This window comes from Acinonyx jubatus, chromosome F2 (assembly GCF_027475565.1).
Source record: "Acinonyx jubatus isolate Ajub_Pintada_27869175 chromosome F2, VMU_Ajub_asm_v1.0, whole genome shotgun sequence".
Lineage (NCBI taxonomy): Eukaryota > Metazoa > Chordata > Mammalia > Carnivora > Felidae > Acinonyx > Acinonyx jubatus.
The window spans coordinates 15,842,625-15,861,525 of record NC_069394.1 but is presented as its reverse complement, the minus strand read 5'-3'; the positions used below and the strand labels follow the sequence as shown (position 1 = coordinate 15,861,525).

Here is an 18,901-nt window from a genome sequence, read left to right as displayed (position 1 = left end):
GCCTGCTTTGAATTCTGTGTCTCCCTCTCTCTCTACCTTTCCCCGACTCATGCTCTGTCTCTCTTTCTCTCAAAAAAAAAAAAAAAAGAAAAAGAAAAAGAAAAAAAAAATTAAATTCTCCTGCCTTTATCTTGAAATGGTCTTATGGTTTTTCACAAGAACTAGGAGGGCATTTTTTAAAAATGTCCAAGCTTTAAAACTTTGCCCAGTCCTCACCCCACCGTCCACCAAACTACTCCATCTCCCCAAATGTATTTTCCTCAAATACCAAATGAGAACCTCTCATTTAAGGAAAAGAGGAAATTCGGTTTGGGGGATTTCTACCTAAAAAATTTCCCAAACAAACACTAAGCACAGAGCAGCCTCAGGGGAAAAACAAAACATTTCATCAGTTGTGAGACAACAACTTCAAAAACTTGTTATCAAGAAGAACAGTCTGGAAAGAATGTCACCTTCTCAAGTTTGAGTCCCTACATTCTGGGTCTTAGTAAAACATCACAAATGCCTGCAAAGTGGATGTAGCTAGATTTTTCTGTGCACATTCGAAGTCCACGCTGGAAGAGCAGAGTTGGGTCTCGTATCTGACAGCAGGCCAGCTGGTGAAGGACAGTCAGCAGGGAGGTGGGCAGACAGCCACGAGGCACCAGGCTGGTTTCCCCTAGGGAGCCCCCAGACTCACGAACACCCTGAAAAATCTCTCTATACAACAACAGCTCCCAGCTTCCCACTGCAGCCGTTTCTAACATTCTCACAAGACTTAATAAAGGGTTTCGGAGATTATAGGCTGTGAAAGATGGAGGAGAAAATGACATAATTTCTGTAATAATTACTAGAGGACATTTGCATGAAGGCTTTTATGCGTTATCCCAAGGCTTCCAAGAAATTTATAGGTTTCATTACAACGCACAATAGGGCACGGAAACTGTCAAATTTTGGAGACAAAGGTGGGGGGAGGGAACAAGTCAAGCACAACTTTGCAAGGGCCTCAAATTAATAGATATTCTGCACTTGAGAACTTTAATTCAGATGGATTCTATTTGCTCCTGTTCTCCAGGGCTGTCACAGGCAGGGAAGTCTGAATTGAATGCTTTCTGCTTCAAAGACAAATCAAGCACATGTTCATTTCCCCAAAGTAACACTATGCATAGCAGAATTTGTAGAGTTACCTTTTTTTGCTTTCTTCTGCAGTTTCAGCGTATCTGAGGACTTCTTTTTTATCTCTTGGCGGGCTTTTTTATATTCTAAGAGAAAGCAGAATTATTGAATAATTTTACCACCTTGCTCAACAGAAAATCTTTTAGGAACAACCATTACTCTCATCACAGAAAGAATGAACAATGATACGCAATAAACAGCTTAATCAGGGTACTATATGGTAAAAATCTCCTGCTGAAGGGGTTATTAACATGAAAACCAACAAAATGCACCATGGTCTTTTCCTGATAGAATTCACTCATATCAGCTGTGAGGAAAGACATCATTTGGGAATACTTTACTAAATGTGAAAAATCCACAATTTCTCAGCTCGTGTCAGGAAACTGAAGAATAGGATTTGCTTTCCCAAGGCCCCCAGTTTGCAGTGCTCTGCTCAAAAAAGAACCCATGTAGCACACCACTGGCCAGATGTTACCATTCAGAGAAGAGCACTGAAGACAATAGCGTGAGAAATCAGACCGTGTCGGGGTGGGGAGAAACTGCAACATGCCCAGCTGCCTTAGCCTCATTCTCACATCAACACCAAGGCTGGCACCAGACCCCCCGGAGAAGGGGGCGGCCCACAAACACCACACTTCCCCTGACAACCACCTCCGCTTCCCCTACGGGTCTACACCTGTTCCTGGATTTCTCATTTCTGTTGCTGGCACCTCCATCACCCAGATTCAGACATCTGAAATGACAGCTGCCTCTGACACTTCTCTCCTTTGCTGCCCTGGTATGCATTCAATTGATTGCCAACTGCTCCAGTTCCCTTGCAGCCTTCCCCGATGCCTCCCTCCCTGCTGGTGCCATGCCACCAATCAGACACCTCAGTCACGTGCTCATGCGATCCACTGTTAGCCAACCCTTTCATTCTGGTTCACTCCCCTCAGATCCACTCACGTGCTTTCTCTCCCCGACACTTTACTGCAGTTATGAGCCTCCCAGCAATGAATGGCTCCTGCCCCTGCCATGATGCCAGCACCCCCACCCATGGGTTCCAGGAAGACCGGCTTGGGAGGTGTCTGTCTGGACCACTCTGCCCCCGGCGGCTGGCACACGAGGGACTGGGACATGTTTGTTGAAGCATTTCCAAAGAAGGCAGCAGTTCTAGGGGTGCCTGGGTGGCTCAGTCGGTTAAGCGTCCGACTTTGGCTCAGGTCATGATCTCGTGGTTCACAGGTTCGAGCCCTGTGTCAGGCTCTGTGCTGACAGCTTAGAGCCTGGAGCCTGCTTCAGACTCTGCGTCTCCCTCTCGCTCTGCCCCTCCCCTGCTCTCTCACACACTCTCTCTCTCAAAAATAAAGAAAAACATTTAAAAAAAAAAAAAAAAGAAGGTGACAGTTCTGGACAGGAGACCCAAGGATAGCTTGTATCATTAAAAGTTTGGTTTTCAAGATGTGTTGTGATGCCTGAAGTATGAATCTTTGGCAATTCACATTTAATCTACCTGATCGCAATTAATACCACCAAGAATCTGGGCTCTCAGCAACGGGGGGATGTTTCATGGGATCACTTTTGACTCCTTATTCTCCAACACAGAAATGCCTCCAGGAGACATGGGAACAGAGTGGGCCCTTAGGATGACACCAGCAGAGGCACCAGGCGGCAGCCGGCAATACCCGTGCCTCTGCTCGGAACACGCGTACTACTATGCAGAGGACAGCTTGCCCCCCTGTACCTTTTGCGTGGTCTTTATCCAGCTGGTTAGCCACTTTCTTCCATTCTTCCATCTGTTCTTGAAGCGGGTTTATCAGACAATCAATTAAAGCGCTTTCACCAAAAAGAAAGAAGAAATTAGATACATTCTGTTGTCAAGATTTACACTTAGCTGTCAAAACTACCTAAATCAAGGACTTCATGATGCAAGACAAGGCAGTATACTAAGCCCAAGTTCACATCCAAATCCCTCCATTTCGTAACAACCTTATTCTCAGAACGCTCTCCAGAGACTGTTAGGAAGCCATAAGCATGACTGGTTGGAGCAACATCTCTTCTTGTTTCCCCTGCTTATCTTCTGACTCTTGTATTAACGAGCACGGATGCAGACCAGCGGGGTCACCCCTCTGGCTGCACAACAGAAGCACCTGGAGAGCTTTAAAAAGGTAAGGACGCCAGGGCTGCACCCCATACCTAAAGCCTGGCATACACTTAGAGGGTGGGACCCCGTTATTGCTAATTTTTAAAAAGCCAGGTGTGCCTGGATGACTCAGTTAAGCAATCTGACTCCTGATTTGGGCTCAGGTCATGATCTCATGGTTCGTGGGTTCGAGCCCCACATCTGGCTCTATACTGACAGTCTGGAGTCTGCTCTCCCTCTCTCTCTACCCCACCCCTGCCCGCATACTCTCTCTCTCAAAATAAATACATTATATATATATATATACACACACACACACACACACACACACATACATACACATATATATGTATATGTATGTATATATTTGTATATATACACATATACATATGTATATACATATATGTATACATGTATATGTGTGTGTATGTGTATATATATATATATATATATATATACACATACATATATAAAAGAGCCACATGAGTCTGATGTGCATTCAGGATTATAGTCATGACTGTAGGCTAACTGTGGACAGCCTGGAGAAAGAAAAGCTGAATGATGAGCTCTTGGATCAGAGGGTATCCCCAGGGACTCCCTGTATTTTGTGCAGGGTCCCAAACAGATCACACATAAGCACGTGGAAAGGCAGCTCCCCACCCAGAGGAACCATGCAAGGCATGGACCCCCGAGGTTTTTGTCTGTGTAATGGAAGGAAAATGGACACATTCTGACATTTACAGAGATCCTGTAGGAAAATTAGAAAGTGCCCATAAATTGCCTGAATTGCACTGATGAGACGTACTAAGAAGGTGTTCTCAGACTGCCTTTTGATCACAGAGCCTCCTGAAAACCTTCAAGTTCTCGGTACAGTTCCCTCCTTTCCTCATCAGGGTCTACGTGGCACTCCCCCCTTCATACGCACTCCCTCCAGCCATCAACACAGCTCACTCCCTTATTTCTTCCAGGTGTCTGTTCAGACCTCTCTCTGGAATACACTCCCTCCCTAACCACCCAGGGTCGAATGGCCGCCACCCGTCTCCTCTCCGTGTGCCTCCCCTGGTGGCATTCAGCAGCCCCTGACGTCATGTCACGTGTACATAGTGCCCAGAGCGTAAGTCCCATGAGAACAGGACATGGTCCTATTCAGTGCTACACCCCACACTCCCTAACTAAGATAGTGCCTGGCACACAGTAGATGCTCAATAAATCATGGTTGTTGAATTGGTGTCCCCTCATGACTCAAATGTGCAGGCCACAGGCTTGCAAATAAACCCGGGAGACAAGTGTGAGAGGAGGTGCTGCATGGTCTGGGGAGCACCACCCAGGAGCCACCAGGAGGGAAGGCAGGCAGATGTCATCACCTGCTATCCAGGCACTTTCTGCTGGAAATGTGTAGATGTTTCATTAATTTTCACAAGAACCCTTTAGAGACCATTATCCCCATTTTATAGTAGCTATGATTCCTGCATGATTCCAGCGCCTGAACGGCCAGTCCAGGGCTCAAACCCAGGCCTGGCCATCTCCAAGACCAGGCACTTCCCAGAATATTCTGCCACCTCCCACAGTGGCCCAGCCAGGGCCAGGGTCAGAGGCATCTCACTTGGGCGTATCTGTAAAGCAGAATGCTATCCGTAAAGCAGAATGGTATGAGAGTGCTGAATTCTGCCCATCTTCTTGGAAGAATGCCCCCCTCCCTCCCACTGACTGGAACACGGGTGACTCCACATCCTGGTGCCAGCCGTTGCCATTTCCACCCATGCTGGCAGCGCGGGGCGCTCCATCGCTACTGCTGTCCTCCATGGAGGGTGGACCCACAGCTGCTCCTCCAGGGGCTCCTGTAGTGGGTGGCTGCACCGTTCTTCCACCAGCGGAGGGCGAGCAGAGACACACAGGAGCACAGAGAAGACCCCCAAAGTGGGGTGCAGGATCCACAAGGGCAGGGACCCAGGCAGGCTGGTTGTCCGCCACATTCCCCGCACCCAGGCCAGTGCTGGCATGCAGCGGGCGACCAACGAATACTCGTTCAATGAGCGAGCAGAGCAATGGGCAGTGGGGACTTCGATGCTACGGGGAGATGATTGCTGCTTCAGGTGGGCAGGCGAGTCACTGCCTCCTTAACCTGAAACCAGCAAGGGCACATGCGATCGGGGCAGGATATGCTCCTCACCTCGAAAACTGCCTCAGCTTGGCTTCTATGCTTCTGTGCCTCATGCACATCCTCGTCAGGGCAGAACCGATCTCCCTGGTACCACCTGAAACAGAAACACACGCAAAGTTGAGGGCAGGAGACACACTGGAATCACTGAAATCTTTAAAAAAATTTTAAGTTTATTTATTTTGAGAGAAACAGTGCCATTGGGGGGAGGGACAGAGAGAGAGAGAGAGAGAGAGAGAGAGAGAGAGAGAGAATCCCAAGCAGGCTCCGCACCGTCAGCACAGAGCCTGATGCGGGGCTCGATCCCACAAATCATGAGATCATGACCTGAGCTGAAACTGAGAGTCAGACGCTTAACCGACTGAGCCACCCAGGTGCCCCAGAATCACTGAACTCTTGAAAAGAGAATGAAATAATTTGAAAACAAGCCATATTTCACCATGTGATAAAACCCAAGCCACTGCTTCTCACCACGCATATGCGCATACACACACACACACACACACACACACACAGACACACAGGGTGACACATTTTCCTATAATCACCAAAATAGAAGTTACTTTTACTGTATGCAATGCCCAGTAACATTTTATACTCTATCTGATTTTCTTTAAATGCTGTGACCCAGAAATTGGTTTTACAACCCACTACCGGATCATGACCTACAATCTGAAAAACACTTCCCAAGGAAAATGATCAAAATAGTATCCTGACTTTCAAGGAAAAGCTGTTGTTTTGTTCTGTTTTCCACTTCTGGCAAAATAACCCTCTTCACGTTATTTAGAACAGCTAACAAGGCTACTCCGGCTAATTGTTTCAAGATACATATTCTAGAATACGAGTAATTCAGAGACTAGCAAGGCCAAAGCAAAACGAAACAAGGGAGCATTTTCTGAGGGGGTTGGGTAGCACTAGTGAAAGGGGGTCCCGCACTGAACAAATGTCAATGTAAGCTGTAATTCAGTTTTATTTTCCCGAAATTCTGGTCAGGCTGCTCCCTTTAGGCACACCCTCTTTAAGACTATTTGTGAAGTGCCCTTCCTGCCCCCTCCAAGAAACAATGCCCGAATCAGCACTTACTTGGGCGTGGGGAGCACGTCACAACTACAGATGGCAATTCTGCACCAAGCACTGGAAAAGCTCAATTATAAATGTTATGAAAACATTGGGGCTCATGAAATCGGGGGGGGGGGGTAGAATGTCACATGAAGCACTATTTTTCACAGACAAGGCCTTCAAGGGAAAGCTGTAGGCATTTATGGTAGGTTTAATGAAGCCAAGTTAACGGGAAAGAAATTCCCTCCTTTATTAGTGCTGGTGATGTTATTATGGTTCGTATCTCCCCCTCTGCCTTCTCTTCTAGAAAGGTCAATGTGCTATTTCAGTTCCTCTTATTTGCCATTTTATTCTGCAAAACTAGCAGGTTTTCCAGAACCAAATAAATTAGTGTTAATAGTAATAAGTATTCAATATGAATATTTCTATATTTTAGTCTGAAAAGAGAAGTCTTCTAGAACAATTCTCCCACTCCTCTAAAACAGGGTTCTCAGGGGCGCCTGGGTGCCTCAGTTGGTTAAGTGTCTGACTCTTGGTTTCAGTCAGATCATGATCTCATGATTCGTGGGATCGAGCCCTGCATCAGGCTCTGTGCTGACAGTGCGGAGCCTGCTTGGGATTCATTCATTCATTCATTCATTCATTCATTCTCTCTCTCTCTCAAAATAAGCAAGCTTAAAAAAAAAAAAAGCTCACAGGGTTTCTCAGCCTGAAGACTACCCACATGTCAGTCAGATGATTCTTTGTTGGCGGGGGGGTGGTTATCCTGTACATTGTAGCATGTTTAGCAGTATCCCTGGCCTTGACCTTCCACAAATCAGTAGCAGCCCCCAATTTTGTGACATCTAGACATGTCTCCAGACAGTACAGTGTTCCCTGGGGAGCAAAATCCCAGTTGAGAAGAAGCACTGCTGTAAGAGAACCTGAGCAAGACCTAAAGGTCACCGGAGGCTGACTTTTTAAATGGCCGAAAGTCTTGGTAAAATGTTGCCCTTTAGCCGCTGGCACCTGCAGCCACTCTGGAGTTAGAAACCACCTGGGCATCCCCATCTACTGCAGCTCACCATGCTCCACCTGGGAAAACCAGTAGAGGGCGCTGTTTGCATGCGCACCACTTGCCTCCTGGGCTCTCTACAGGTTCTCCTAAGCCTTTATTGCTTATAAGCAGGGACGAGGAACACTTTATCCCCGGGGAAATATCTCCTATTTTTCCTGGGCCTTCATTTGACTCAAAGTTAATAACCCGGCCATGCAAGGAAACTGGCACACTCATTCACTGCTGGAAGGAGTGTAAACGAGTACTTTTCTGGAGGAGAATTTGGCCGCATCTATCCAGAAAAGCCTTCAAGACAAGTCCCCTGTTTGACCTGGCAATCCTATGTCTAGAAATTTAACCAGAGAAAACAATTAAGGACGAGAGCAAATCCCCACCTATGAGGACAGTCATCGAAATGTTGTTGACAAGAAAAACTGGAAGCAAAATCTCATTGTAGGGAGCAGGGCAAATAAAGCATGGAGCACAGACGTACCCTGTCATAGCACGTAGTTACCTAAAATGCAGGACAGTGGTGTTTAAGGTCGTGGGAAGGTATGGCATCTGTATAGAGCTTAGGCTGTGCCAGGCCCTGGGGTAAGCGCTGTGCACACGAACTCATTCAATCCTGCAAAATCCTGGTTGTGCTAGTATGATTACCCCCGTTTCCATCAGTGCCTTGTGGAATTTGTCCAGGGTTGCGCTGTCAGTAAGTGGGATTCCAACCGAGACTCAAGTTCCAGAGCCTATGCGTTTAACCACCTGGCACACGGCATTTACTACAGACCCAGGAAGGTAGGCAGGGGCAGGACGGAGAGCCTAGAATGAATCCCGCTGAATTTACTTAGCGACACGCTATTATGGGTGTTAGGCCCTTAAAGCCCAGCTCTCAAATTCTGGTTCTGGACCCTAGAAATGTCGAACTGGTCCCAGAGGACTGAGCTCCAATCCTTGCTAGGCTAACACTGAGAGCTAAGTGGTGGGCAGCTGCCTCACTGACAACCCATGCCTCAGTTTCCTCAAGACTGATTTCTAGGCTTGGAAATGATCACCTCAAGGTTGGTTCCCTCACCCCATTTCTCTGCTCCATTCTTTCTCTCACCTTCCCAGACATTTTCCATAGACGGCCACCAGTCACGTGTCATCTCCAGGAAAGCCCAATGCTTCCCAGAAACAGCTGACCTACGGTGCGATAACCAGCAGTTTCTAAACATGCTGTCTGTGCTCACCCCCGGGCCCTGCGGCACAGGAAACCCTGAGAGGGGAGGAAATAAAAACCGCAAAGAAAACTTCCAAATGGCAATTGTCTCCGTCCAATTGGCACAGAGCAGATGACATCCTCTGTGGACCCCGGGACCCAGCCGCTGGAGGCACTGCTGATCTAAGCAACATGGGGCACCCTAAAAATAGCTCTATGTGTGGAGGTGCTTAACATCTTATGCTCTTCCTGACCCTGGCTAAAACTTAAAAAAAAAAAAATCAGCAAGTTCGAAAGAGCTTTCAGAGGAAACCGGCTGTAGCTACAAAGACAGAGCAGACATGTGGAAGGGCTCTGACTTGACAGTGAGAATATTTATGGAATCAAATGGCTGGGTTGAGATGCTCAGGAGCCTGTGAGTGAGGACAAGCTCTTACTCGTTTCTGTGCTGCCTGTACCCAGCACTGGTGCCAGATGGAAGGAACCAACATTTACCATTCTGGGAGCAAATCACCACGCTGGCTCTACCTGGAGGCAGGACCACGGACTGGGTTTGTCTTTTCTTTAATCCATAAATCTTGGTGTGTCTTATAAGTGCACACTATACAATGTCCAACATCAACAGGAGATTCTTCTCTTAGAAAAGATCTATACTGATGTGAGCTCAATCTGAAGAGAGAATGGTATATTCGCTTCCTATTGTTTTTGTAATACATTACCACAAACTTACTGACTTAAAGCAACACACATTTATAATCTTATAGTTTTAGAAGTCAGAAATCCAAAATCTGTTTCACTGGGCTAAGATCAAGGCCTTGGGAGGGCTGCAGTCCTTCCAGAGGCTCCAGGGGAGAATCTGTTCCTTGCCTTTTCCAGTTTCTAGGGGCTGCCTGCATCCCTTGGCTTGTGGTCTCTTCTAATATCTTCAAAGCCAGCTACTTAGCATCTCTTGTCTTCTCTGACCTCTGCACTGTTATCACATCTTCTCGGACACTGATTCTCTCTACCTGCTTCCTATAAGAATCCTTGTGATTACACAGACCCAGCTGGAGAATCCAGGATAATCTCCCTGTCTCACGATCCTTAACTGAATCACATCTGCAAAGTCCTTTTGCCTTACACCGTGGTAACATAGTCACAGGCTCCAGGGGCGAAGATGTAGACATCTTTGGGGAGGCATTACCCTGCCTACCAGCACTGCATAAGAGTTGCTCATTTGGAGAGTGCAGAGGGGCAACGCGTGTCTCACCAGAGCCTATGAACTGTCAGCTGGTTAAGTCTGGGCCAGTGATCTAATTCCACCCCCAGCCCCCACTCCCGGCAGTGGCTGGTCTAGGGGTGGGACGAGGAGGAGAGGTTGGAGAGGTTGTCTTGGAAGCCTGTGGGGAAAAGACCCTGATCTGAACATCAACACAACAAAGAGACACCACAGGATGTAAACAGAAGCAGGGTGCCCAGTTACTGCAGTCACCTATCATCATGGCCATGGGGACACCTGCCTCAGGATGAGACCCGTCCTCTGAAACTAACACACACAGCCTGGTCTTCCTCTGGACCCAGAGCTCCTGTTTTGTAAGAGCATACATCTCCCTTTTTTTTTTTTTTTAATGTTTATTTTTGAGAGACAGTGTGCATGAGCAAGGGAGGGACAGAGAAAGTGGGGGACAGAGGATCCAAAGCGGGCCCTGAGCTAACAGCAGACAGCCTGACATGGGGCTCGAACTCACAAACCGTGATGAGATCACGACCTGAGCTGAAGTCAGACGCTTAACGGACTGAGCCACCCAGGTGCCCCACATCTCCTTATTTTTAAAGCCACTTTGATTTGGTTTTGTTTCTTGCCAGTTGAAAGGAGAAGAGAGCAGGGAGCAAGGGCCTCCCGTGCTTCCCCGTAGCACCAGGAGGCAAGCTGCTGCTGAAAGAAATAACGGTCTCCAAGTGGCTGCGGATGTAGATATACTTTATGGCAAAAATCTTAATTATTTTCCATGTGGCACATGTAAGAGCTTTCTCCTGTAACAAGCAAAGGTTTTTCATAATAAAGTAGCACAAATCAGTCAGTGATCTAAATTGGATGGATTGCAAAGGAGCCCAACAGTGGAGGAAAAAGAATAGGGTCCAGAGGCTAGACTAGCAAAGCACGAATGTCGGGGTAGAATACTATGTTTTGCACCTGAAGACACTTAAAAATTTCATAAATGTTTGCTGAGTGGTGCACCAGTTTCCTGGGGCTTCCGTAACCAAGCACCCCAAACCAGTGGGCTTAACACAGCCACAACGTACTGTCCTCACACGTCTAGAGGCCAGGAGTCTGATGGGGCCGTGCTCCCCTGGGAACCTGCAAAGGAGAATCCTTCCTGCCTCTTCCCAGCTTCTGGTGGTTCCAGACAATTCCTGGCTTGTCAAAGCTTCACTCCCGACTGTGTCTTCATTTTTGAGTGGCGGTCTCCCCTGTGCACCCGTCTTCACATGAGGCATCTGTGCCTGTGTCTGTATGTGTCTGTGTCCAAATTTCTCTCTTCTTCTAAAGACACCAGCCACACTGGATTAGGGCCCACCCTAATGACCTCACCTGAACTTGATTACACCTGCAAAGACCTTATGTCCAAATAAGGTCATATTCACAGATACGGGGGGGGGGGGGGGGGAACACTTCAACCTATCTTTCTAGAAGACTCAATGCACCCATGATGGGGATCTACCATGCAGCAAGAATTAAAGTGATTCTGAAGAGGACAACAAGGGTCTGACCCTTAAGGGGCCAGCAGACTGTCTGGTAGGGATAGCTACGAAATGGGGCAAAGGAATGCAACCTTTGCAGCATCCCTGTGGGGTTGGTATTCTCATCCCCATTTTATAAATGGAAAAAACGAGCTCAGAAGAGTTCGCTAACTTGCTGAGGGCTACAGGGCTGGGAAGCGCAGAGCCAAGATCCAAGCCCCACTTTTACTGATACTGAAAGGCCCTTTCCCACTATGATAAGCTGGAGACATTCCCAACTGAGGACAAAGAGGCACGCTAAAATAACAGAATGCAAACTATTTAATGCCATTTTGGGGATGATAAGGGAAAATAAGGAGCTGCTATCATCCCTCCCCGCCCCCCCCCCCCCAACAAAGTCCTATAGGGCTACACCCTTCAGAACGCAACTGGCCACAGTGGCTTTGCAAAGGCGGGACCATGGTGCACACCCAGTGGCATCATCCCATCCGCCCACGCTGCCTCATTTGCAGGCGGCTTCTGTCTCCCCACGCAGCAGGGGGCTAATGCACAGGCCATGGAGGGGTCTACAGCATGCAGGTGGCCAGCGAGGACTGAAAAGCCAGTCTGTCAGGCCCAGCTTCTGCGGCAGAAGGGGGGAGGGGGGAGCAAGATTTAAGAAGCACTCGAGTCGAAGCGCAGGGTGACAATAAGTCACTGTGCGTCCCGGAGGCCCTCTGAGGGCTCATGTTGTTGGGAAGCCTGATTAACAGTCAGAAAGAACCACTGGACAGGAGGGCTCTCTCTGAGGCCTCTGCAGGAGAGGGCTCAACAGGACGGGGCCCCCCACCTACTGCGGGGTTTGTCGACCCCAACACTGCTTACATCTTGGACCAAATCCTTCTTTGTTGCACGGGGCTGCCCTGAGCACTGCCGGGTGAAACACACCCCAAGTCGTGAGGACCAGAAATGTCGCTAGACATTTGCCAGGGCGGGGAGGGGGGGCAAAATGGCCCCTGTCGAGAACCACCGGCCAAGGGGGAATTGTGACCTTTTCCCATAAGAGGGCTCGCTGATCTTGGTGCTGGGTCTTGAGAAGCCACAGGTGACATATTCAGCTGTACCAGCAGCGGCTAGGAGAGGGGGCTAAGCTCGCCACCCACCCCCGGCTTCCTAAGCACAGAGGCAATAGGAGCCTCCTGTTGATGTGACCAAGAAAATACTCCACTCGCCGTTAAAGAAACATTAATTTCAAAACACACGGCTGACATTCCCCACAAAGTCAACAGGCACTAACTCCCTCCCCTGCAGCCTTAGGGACACATTAATTCCACCAGAGGCAGCTTATGTTCAACTGTAAAAACAGCTATGAAAGGGAGGCGGAAAAGTCCACGTGAGGCAAGACCCCAGGCACAGAAGACCCACCTCGGGTGGAGTTAGGAAGGGCTCCTTTGTGGGACCCACGAGAGCTCAGAGGAACAGGGCGGTGGAGTAAGTGACCTCCGAGCGCCCAGCAGCTCGTGACTTCTATCTGGACGCAGGCCAGCAATGCACTGACAGCCCCAAAGCGTCTCTGAAGATGGGTGACACCGGACACCAAACAGGCGTCACAAAACCCTCACTCTGTCCTTGCTGCACCCGGATGCATGAAATTGCTTCCTGCGCCCATCCGGTTAAAGTTTAAAAGATCTAAGATGGGTGGCCGTGTGTGGTTCCCAGGCATATGACCACCAATCACACCAAATGCACCAAACACATCAATTTCAGACTGGAGGTCACCCCTGTGACACATTTTTATCAGGAATCTTTTTCCAAAACGTATCTGCTTTATCCACACCAAATCTTACCTCTTGTGGTATGTGACCCTGTCCCCTTCCCCCACTGACCTCAGAAGAGTTCTGGGGGCCCAGTCCCAGCTGCATTCCACCCACCCCACGCCACATACCTGACTGACATGTGGCCCCCAAGCAGCCTGCAGGCCCTGGGGCTCCCACAGCCCCACTCTCACTGTGGCCAATCCGGAGTCGTGGCACCAGCTCCCTGTCCTCTCCCAGACTAACACGGGGATCAAGAAGAAAAGCAGTAGAGAGGTTAAGAGAGCTCGGCTTTGAAGTCAAACAATGTGGATTCAAAGCCCAGCTCCCCCCCGCCCCCCCCCAGCTCACTAGCTGTGTGACCTCGGGAAGGGTCTAACTTTCTTAGACTCACATGTGGATGACTGTACTCTAACAAACAGCGAGCCCAACTCATGTTTCAGGTCATCTCTGTTGTGCACATCACACCCGAAGAGCATCACCTGTGATTCAGAGTTTGGGCTTCTTGTGAAATAGTCTGAGTATCCCAGATTTTTATAGTCTTGTCCCCTGATCTTTCACAATTGCCTCATCCATATGTCATCTGATGGTGACATTTCTGTCTAAAAGCAACTTGCTTCTAGCCTATCTTTTAAGCATTCCACTTACTGTGCAGAAATAACCAATCTTGGTTTTTACACTCATATTCCAAAGATTTACCGACCTTATAATTAAATAACTTCATGAGGGTCTGTAACATGTGGATATACAGAAAAAGATCTACCAGCTATGAGCTTACGAAAGGCCGGGGTTGGTATAGTCTATAGAGAAACACGGAGTGCTGGATACATCAATGGGCCAGTTAAGTAGGGCTTTGGTGTGGCAATAGTCAGCCAAGTCCTACAGGAGGGCAGATGCCAGAGGAACTGTGGCCTGACTGGAGCAACCACCCACATCAGTGCACCAGCCATCGCAGCACAGCCCTCCCTTCTTCCATGTGGAATATCGCCCTTCTCCAAGGAGCTGGCTAATGAGAACATGGAAGGCAAGTTAACAGTACAGAGGGTGGTTTCTGCAAAAGCCCAGATAATTCCTTCTTCCCAAACATCTCAGGAGACCAAAGGCTGGGAAGGAGCAGTTCAGAGGGTCTGCCTTGGAAAGGCCGTACTTATGTTCACATCAGCGAAGTGGTCGTTTGATGGTACTCAAAGCTCTAGCTTCAAGAGGTTCATGGTCAGCCGACTGCAGTGAGCCTCAGTCTCTCAGTGTTCCAGGTCTCCAAAACAGGCAGGCAGCTGTCCTTGACTAGCCAGCGTTTGAAGGTGTCCCCAGCCTTACTTCTCTGTTGTTTATTTTTACGTTGCAAAGATCAAGACAGTTGCGTCACTAGCCTCCTTCCAGCAAAGGATGGAAAGGAAAGGTCCTATGGAATCCACTGCTTGGTACCATCATCGGCCACTCAGGGGATCCTTCTGCAATGGCACATGGCAGGTTGTAGTATCACAGGCTCAGTATATGAGGAAAGAGTGTGTCTGTCCTTTCTCTCAAGCCCCTGCTCTTCAACAGCGCAGAAGTCTTAAAATGTCAGGTGTCTTTCACCTTGATGACCGGCTGGAAGACTGCCCAGGCATTGCATCACAGAACCTGCCTCGGCATGCGTCAGCTGCCACTGTGGCCAGACGGAACAGGGCGCGGCTGGGGACACCATCTGCCGCCCTGGCGGACGCCTGGAGGCCAGCACGCGCCACGGCCACCGTGGCTCCACACGCACACCAGTGCCACACCTGACAAGGAAGCTGGAACCCCACTTCTGCGATCTTGCAGGTGGGTTTCAGGGTTCTTACAACTCTAAGTGATGGTACCTGGACTCCAGAAGGGAAAGTAAAAGTGTCTCAAAATGGCACCTGAGCGTGAGCCTGAATTCGAATAAGATTATGCCTAGAAAAGCTCAACCACGATGCCCTGGCTAACAAAGACCACATGCTATCCAAATATCCGGTTCAAGGGGCCACGTCCAAAGGCCACCACTGCCACATGGATGAAAAGATGGGTCTGCAGGGAGCACTTCGGCACTCCAGGCAGGGGACCAACTGGACCTCAGGAGGAGGCGGGCATACCTGCTGGAGGCTCTAGAAACTGACCTCCGGGCTGGACCAGATGACCCTCCCTCCTCCTTCGAGGGAAAGCATCCCATGGCAGCCAGGATGCTGGAGAAGAGACGGGGCAGCATTCCTGTACTCAACAAACACTGAGGAAATGTCACCGTGGTCCCATCACTGTGCTATGAACAGGGAGACAGCCCCGGCCCTCATTTCACCTACACGTGGAAGCAGGGAATTTTCAGGGTGACCCTTGGGCTGAAAAGTACCTTAGAAAACTCACAAAGCAACACACCAGCAGTTCCCTACCGCTTGGCATCACACTCTTGCCTTTAATTAACAGAGAAGCTTCTGATGCCCTCTCAGGAGTCCCACACTGGCTGCCCTCTCTCTTGTTTGGGAAACACACCCTTGCCCATCCCCGTGCACTTTTGAGGCGGATGGCTCCTGCCGGGGGCCCCTTCATTTTCATTAAAGGTCAAAGAAGGCCACTCAGGATATTAAGAACAAATTAGCTGCGTTTCTTTTGGCTTCATCAGCATTTTATTTTTATCCTCAGACACAAGAGAAATGGACGACAGGGAGGAGGTGGCATCATCTGATGCCCTACATTTGTTTAACTACAGGGAGGGGAGGATCAGGGGAGGGGGAGAGAAAAACAACCAGTTCCTATCGCGGTTACCACCCAGACCGTTTACCATTTACATCAGCCACGTAAGCTCGCTCCGCTCCATAGGGACACTTTCAGGCTTCAATCACTGAACAGCATCCACACACCTTATGTTAGCCCTGGCGGTGGTTTCAAGAACCCCCAGCACTTCTGTATGAGCTACTCGGCTTCTTAGATCACCCAAACGTTCTTGCAACAAATACACGATCTGATTTCAAGGAAACTAACGGATGAGAAAGGTGCGTACGGTTTTAAGCAGTGGAAGGATCTGCCCCTTTGTCCTCATGGGGTCCCTTAGGACAAAAGTGAAAAACGTAGAAGACTTGTCAAAAATAAACCGTTACAGCTCCCCGCAAAGGAAGCGTAACTTCCCTTTTGCTACAATGGCAATCCTAACAACCCGCTTCCATCTTCACGGAAGAGACAAACACATGGAGTTTCCTGTTTGAAAAACTGGATTGTTCAGCTACTGTATGTGGCTGAGGCAACGGACAATCCAGCTGGTGTTTACGGGACAGCTAATACTGTGCGCTCAGCAAATGCTGGAGAGGGTCAGCAGCACATTTTGGGAAGACACCCTCGTGCCCACGTGCGGGGTGGAAGGCACTGCAAGCTGTTATCAGCTGACACTCTTGCAGCCAAGCTCACACTCCCCAGCCTCTCCCACTTCACGACTTTTCAAAAAGCAGAGGAAACAAAACCACACACAGCCCTACCACCATCTGGCGGCTTCAGCAAGCACGAGATTCTGGCAGGCACGGTACTGGCAGCCACAGAGACCAATATTCCTCTTTCTTTGTTGCTGTTTTAAAAGCAAAGCGAGAGTGGTAATATGGAAACACAAACACACGGACCCGCTCACACTCTGGGGAAGACGGAGCAGCAGAAACGCATTCCGACAGGGATCCTGCCCCACCGTCATTTCAGATGGAAAGGCAGCAGGCTGAAAGACGCCGTGGGGGGGATCACCCAGGAAACGTCTCCGGCCCTCTGCCACCTGCCATTGGTAACGCCCACCACGAGGGTCTGCCTCTGACCCGCGGGCGCAGAGAGGTGCTCCCGCTGGAGGCAGGTGCACGACTCAAGGATGCCAACTCGGGCCAGCAAAGCAGATGTGGGCCGCTGTGTCTTCTTGGCTTGTGAAATTGAACTGTCGGGCAGATAAGATGCTTACAGCCACAGATCTGGGCATTACCTCTCAGGAGGCCTTCAGGGAAGGCCAGATGATTTAGAAGGGGGCCTGATGAACCCTACAGACACAGAACAGGGCAGTTATTCGAGGGATCAGAGAGAGCCTGACACATCCATCTCCTCGAAAGGGATGACACCCCAGAGAGTGAGCCCTTGATGCTGCCTCTGGAGCTATGCCCTGGTTCTGCTTCTGCTGATGACCAGACAGACCCTCCTTGGGACTAACAATTTATGCTTAAAACCTCTGCTATCCAGGGGTGCCTGGGTGGCTCAGTCACTTAAGGGTTCGACTCTTGGTTTCGGCTCAGGTTGTGATCCCAAGGTTTGTGAGTTCAGGCCCCACATGGGGCTCTGCACTGCTTGGGTGCTGAGCCTGCTTGGGATTCTCTCTCTCCTTCTCTCTCTCTACCCCTCCCCCACGTGTGTGCTCACACTCTCTCTCTCAAAATAAATAAATAAAACTCAAAAAAAAAAAAAAACCCCACACCTCTGCTATCCAGAATCAGGCTACCCTCATGGGTTGCTGGCCTAAGAACTATTTTACTCCTTTAAGGGGCTTCTGTACATCCCCGAACTCTGCCAGAATGTGTCGACTTTATCAGCTCTCAGGAAGCAATCTTGCTGCTTTCCAAGTTATTAGGAACAGCTACCATTTTCTGACTGCTTGTAATCTAATAGGCACCTGCAAGCACATTGTATTCAATTTTTAGAACCTCATTCTACTCCTCATATAGGTATCATTATAAAGTAGGTATTCTTATTCTCATTTTACAGATAAGGGCAAGGAAGCTCAGAGAAGTTAAGTAATTTGCCCAAGGTGCCACAGTAGAGTTCAGGTTTGGGATCCAGGGCTGAGTCTATAGAACTTTTAAACATTCTTCAGGATATCTCACTATTACAAATACATCTCAAAATATTTGATAGATGAGAAATTAGGTGTTCACCAACCCCCCCTCCCCCGCCCCCACTGTTTAACTCCACTCAGATATCTGTTTTATCAGGCAGACTTCACTGTCACCACTTCCTTGTTGGACTATGAACAGGCCCTGGCTTCAGGGTGGACACAGAGGGTCTCAGCACGTCACCATCTGCTAGCTTCCTTTGGAGGGGGTGCTATTTATTCATGCAGAGGACCCTGGACCCTTCCCTACTCACTAGGAGTATCTTTCCCAAAATCACCCTTTCAGCTTCTGCCCCATCCCAGGAGGGACCTCTGGAGTACAGTTTCATGGTGACGCTATCTTTACTCAGCCAAACTACAGACTTTTTCTTTTCTACTAACATGGTGTCTCATAAAACAGCACAGGATGGGATGTGTGCATATCCCTGGACATAGCAGGTGCTCAGCAAACCTGAGTACGTGGGAAGTGGCAGGCATGCCAAGCTGCGAGTTCCAGGCCTCTAACACTGGCTCTTCCAAATTCTCTTCGCACCCCTCCCTGCTCCCCACTCCTCTCCCGTGCCTGCTGCACACCCCCTCCTACCACTGCGACAGGGAACTAATCAAGAGAAGCTAAGATACAAGATTCTAGAGGAAGAATGGCCACAATCAGCCTAGATTCCACCAGTGGCACACAGGCACACAGTCAGACTTCTGGTCGCTGACAGGGACTCATCTACTGTCTCATACTCCTCTTCCCCTCCATTTGTATCTCAAGCTGCACCTTCCCCAAACGGTTTCTGGATGAATATTTGGATGGCTTCTGATCTATTAGAAACCGGA

The 18,901-nt window shown here is 49.0% G+C and overlaps 1 protein-coding gene across 11 annotated transcripts in view; it reads right to left on the bottom strand.

The window, feature by feature from the left end:
• Positions 1–18,901, bottom strand: part of MTSS1 (MTSS I-BAR domain containing 1) — a 164,113-nt gene that overhangs the window by 33,037 nt on the left and 112,175 nt on the right. For all 11 annotated transcript variants that reach the window (XM_027063928.2, XM_027063931.2, XM_027063926.2 and 8 more), the window contains exons 4-6: positions 5,448–5,532; positions 2,879–2,970; positions 1,167–1,241 (exon numbers count right to left, since the gene is read on the bottom strand). In XM_027063928.2, coding sequence (XP_026919729.1) covers positions 1,167–1,241; positions 2,879–2,970; positions 5,448–5,532 — 252 coding nt within the window. The remainder of the gene's footprint in view (positions 1–1,166; positions 1,242–2,878; positions 2,971–5,447; positions 5,533–18,901) is intronic.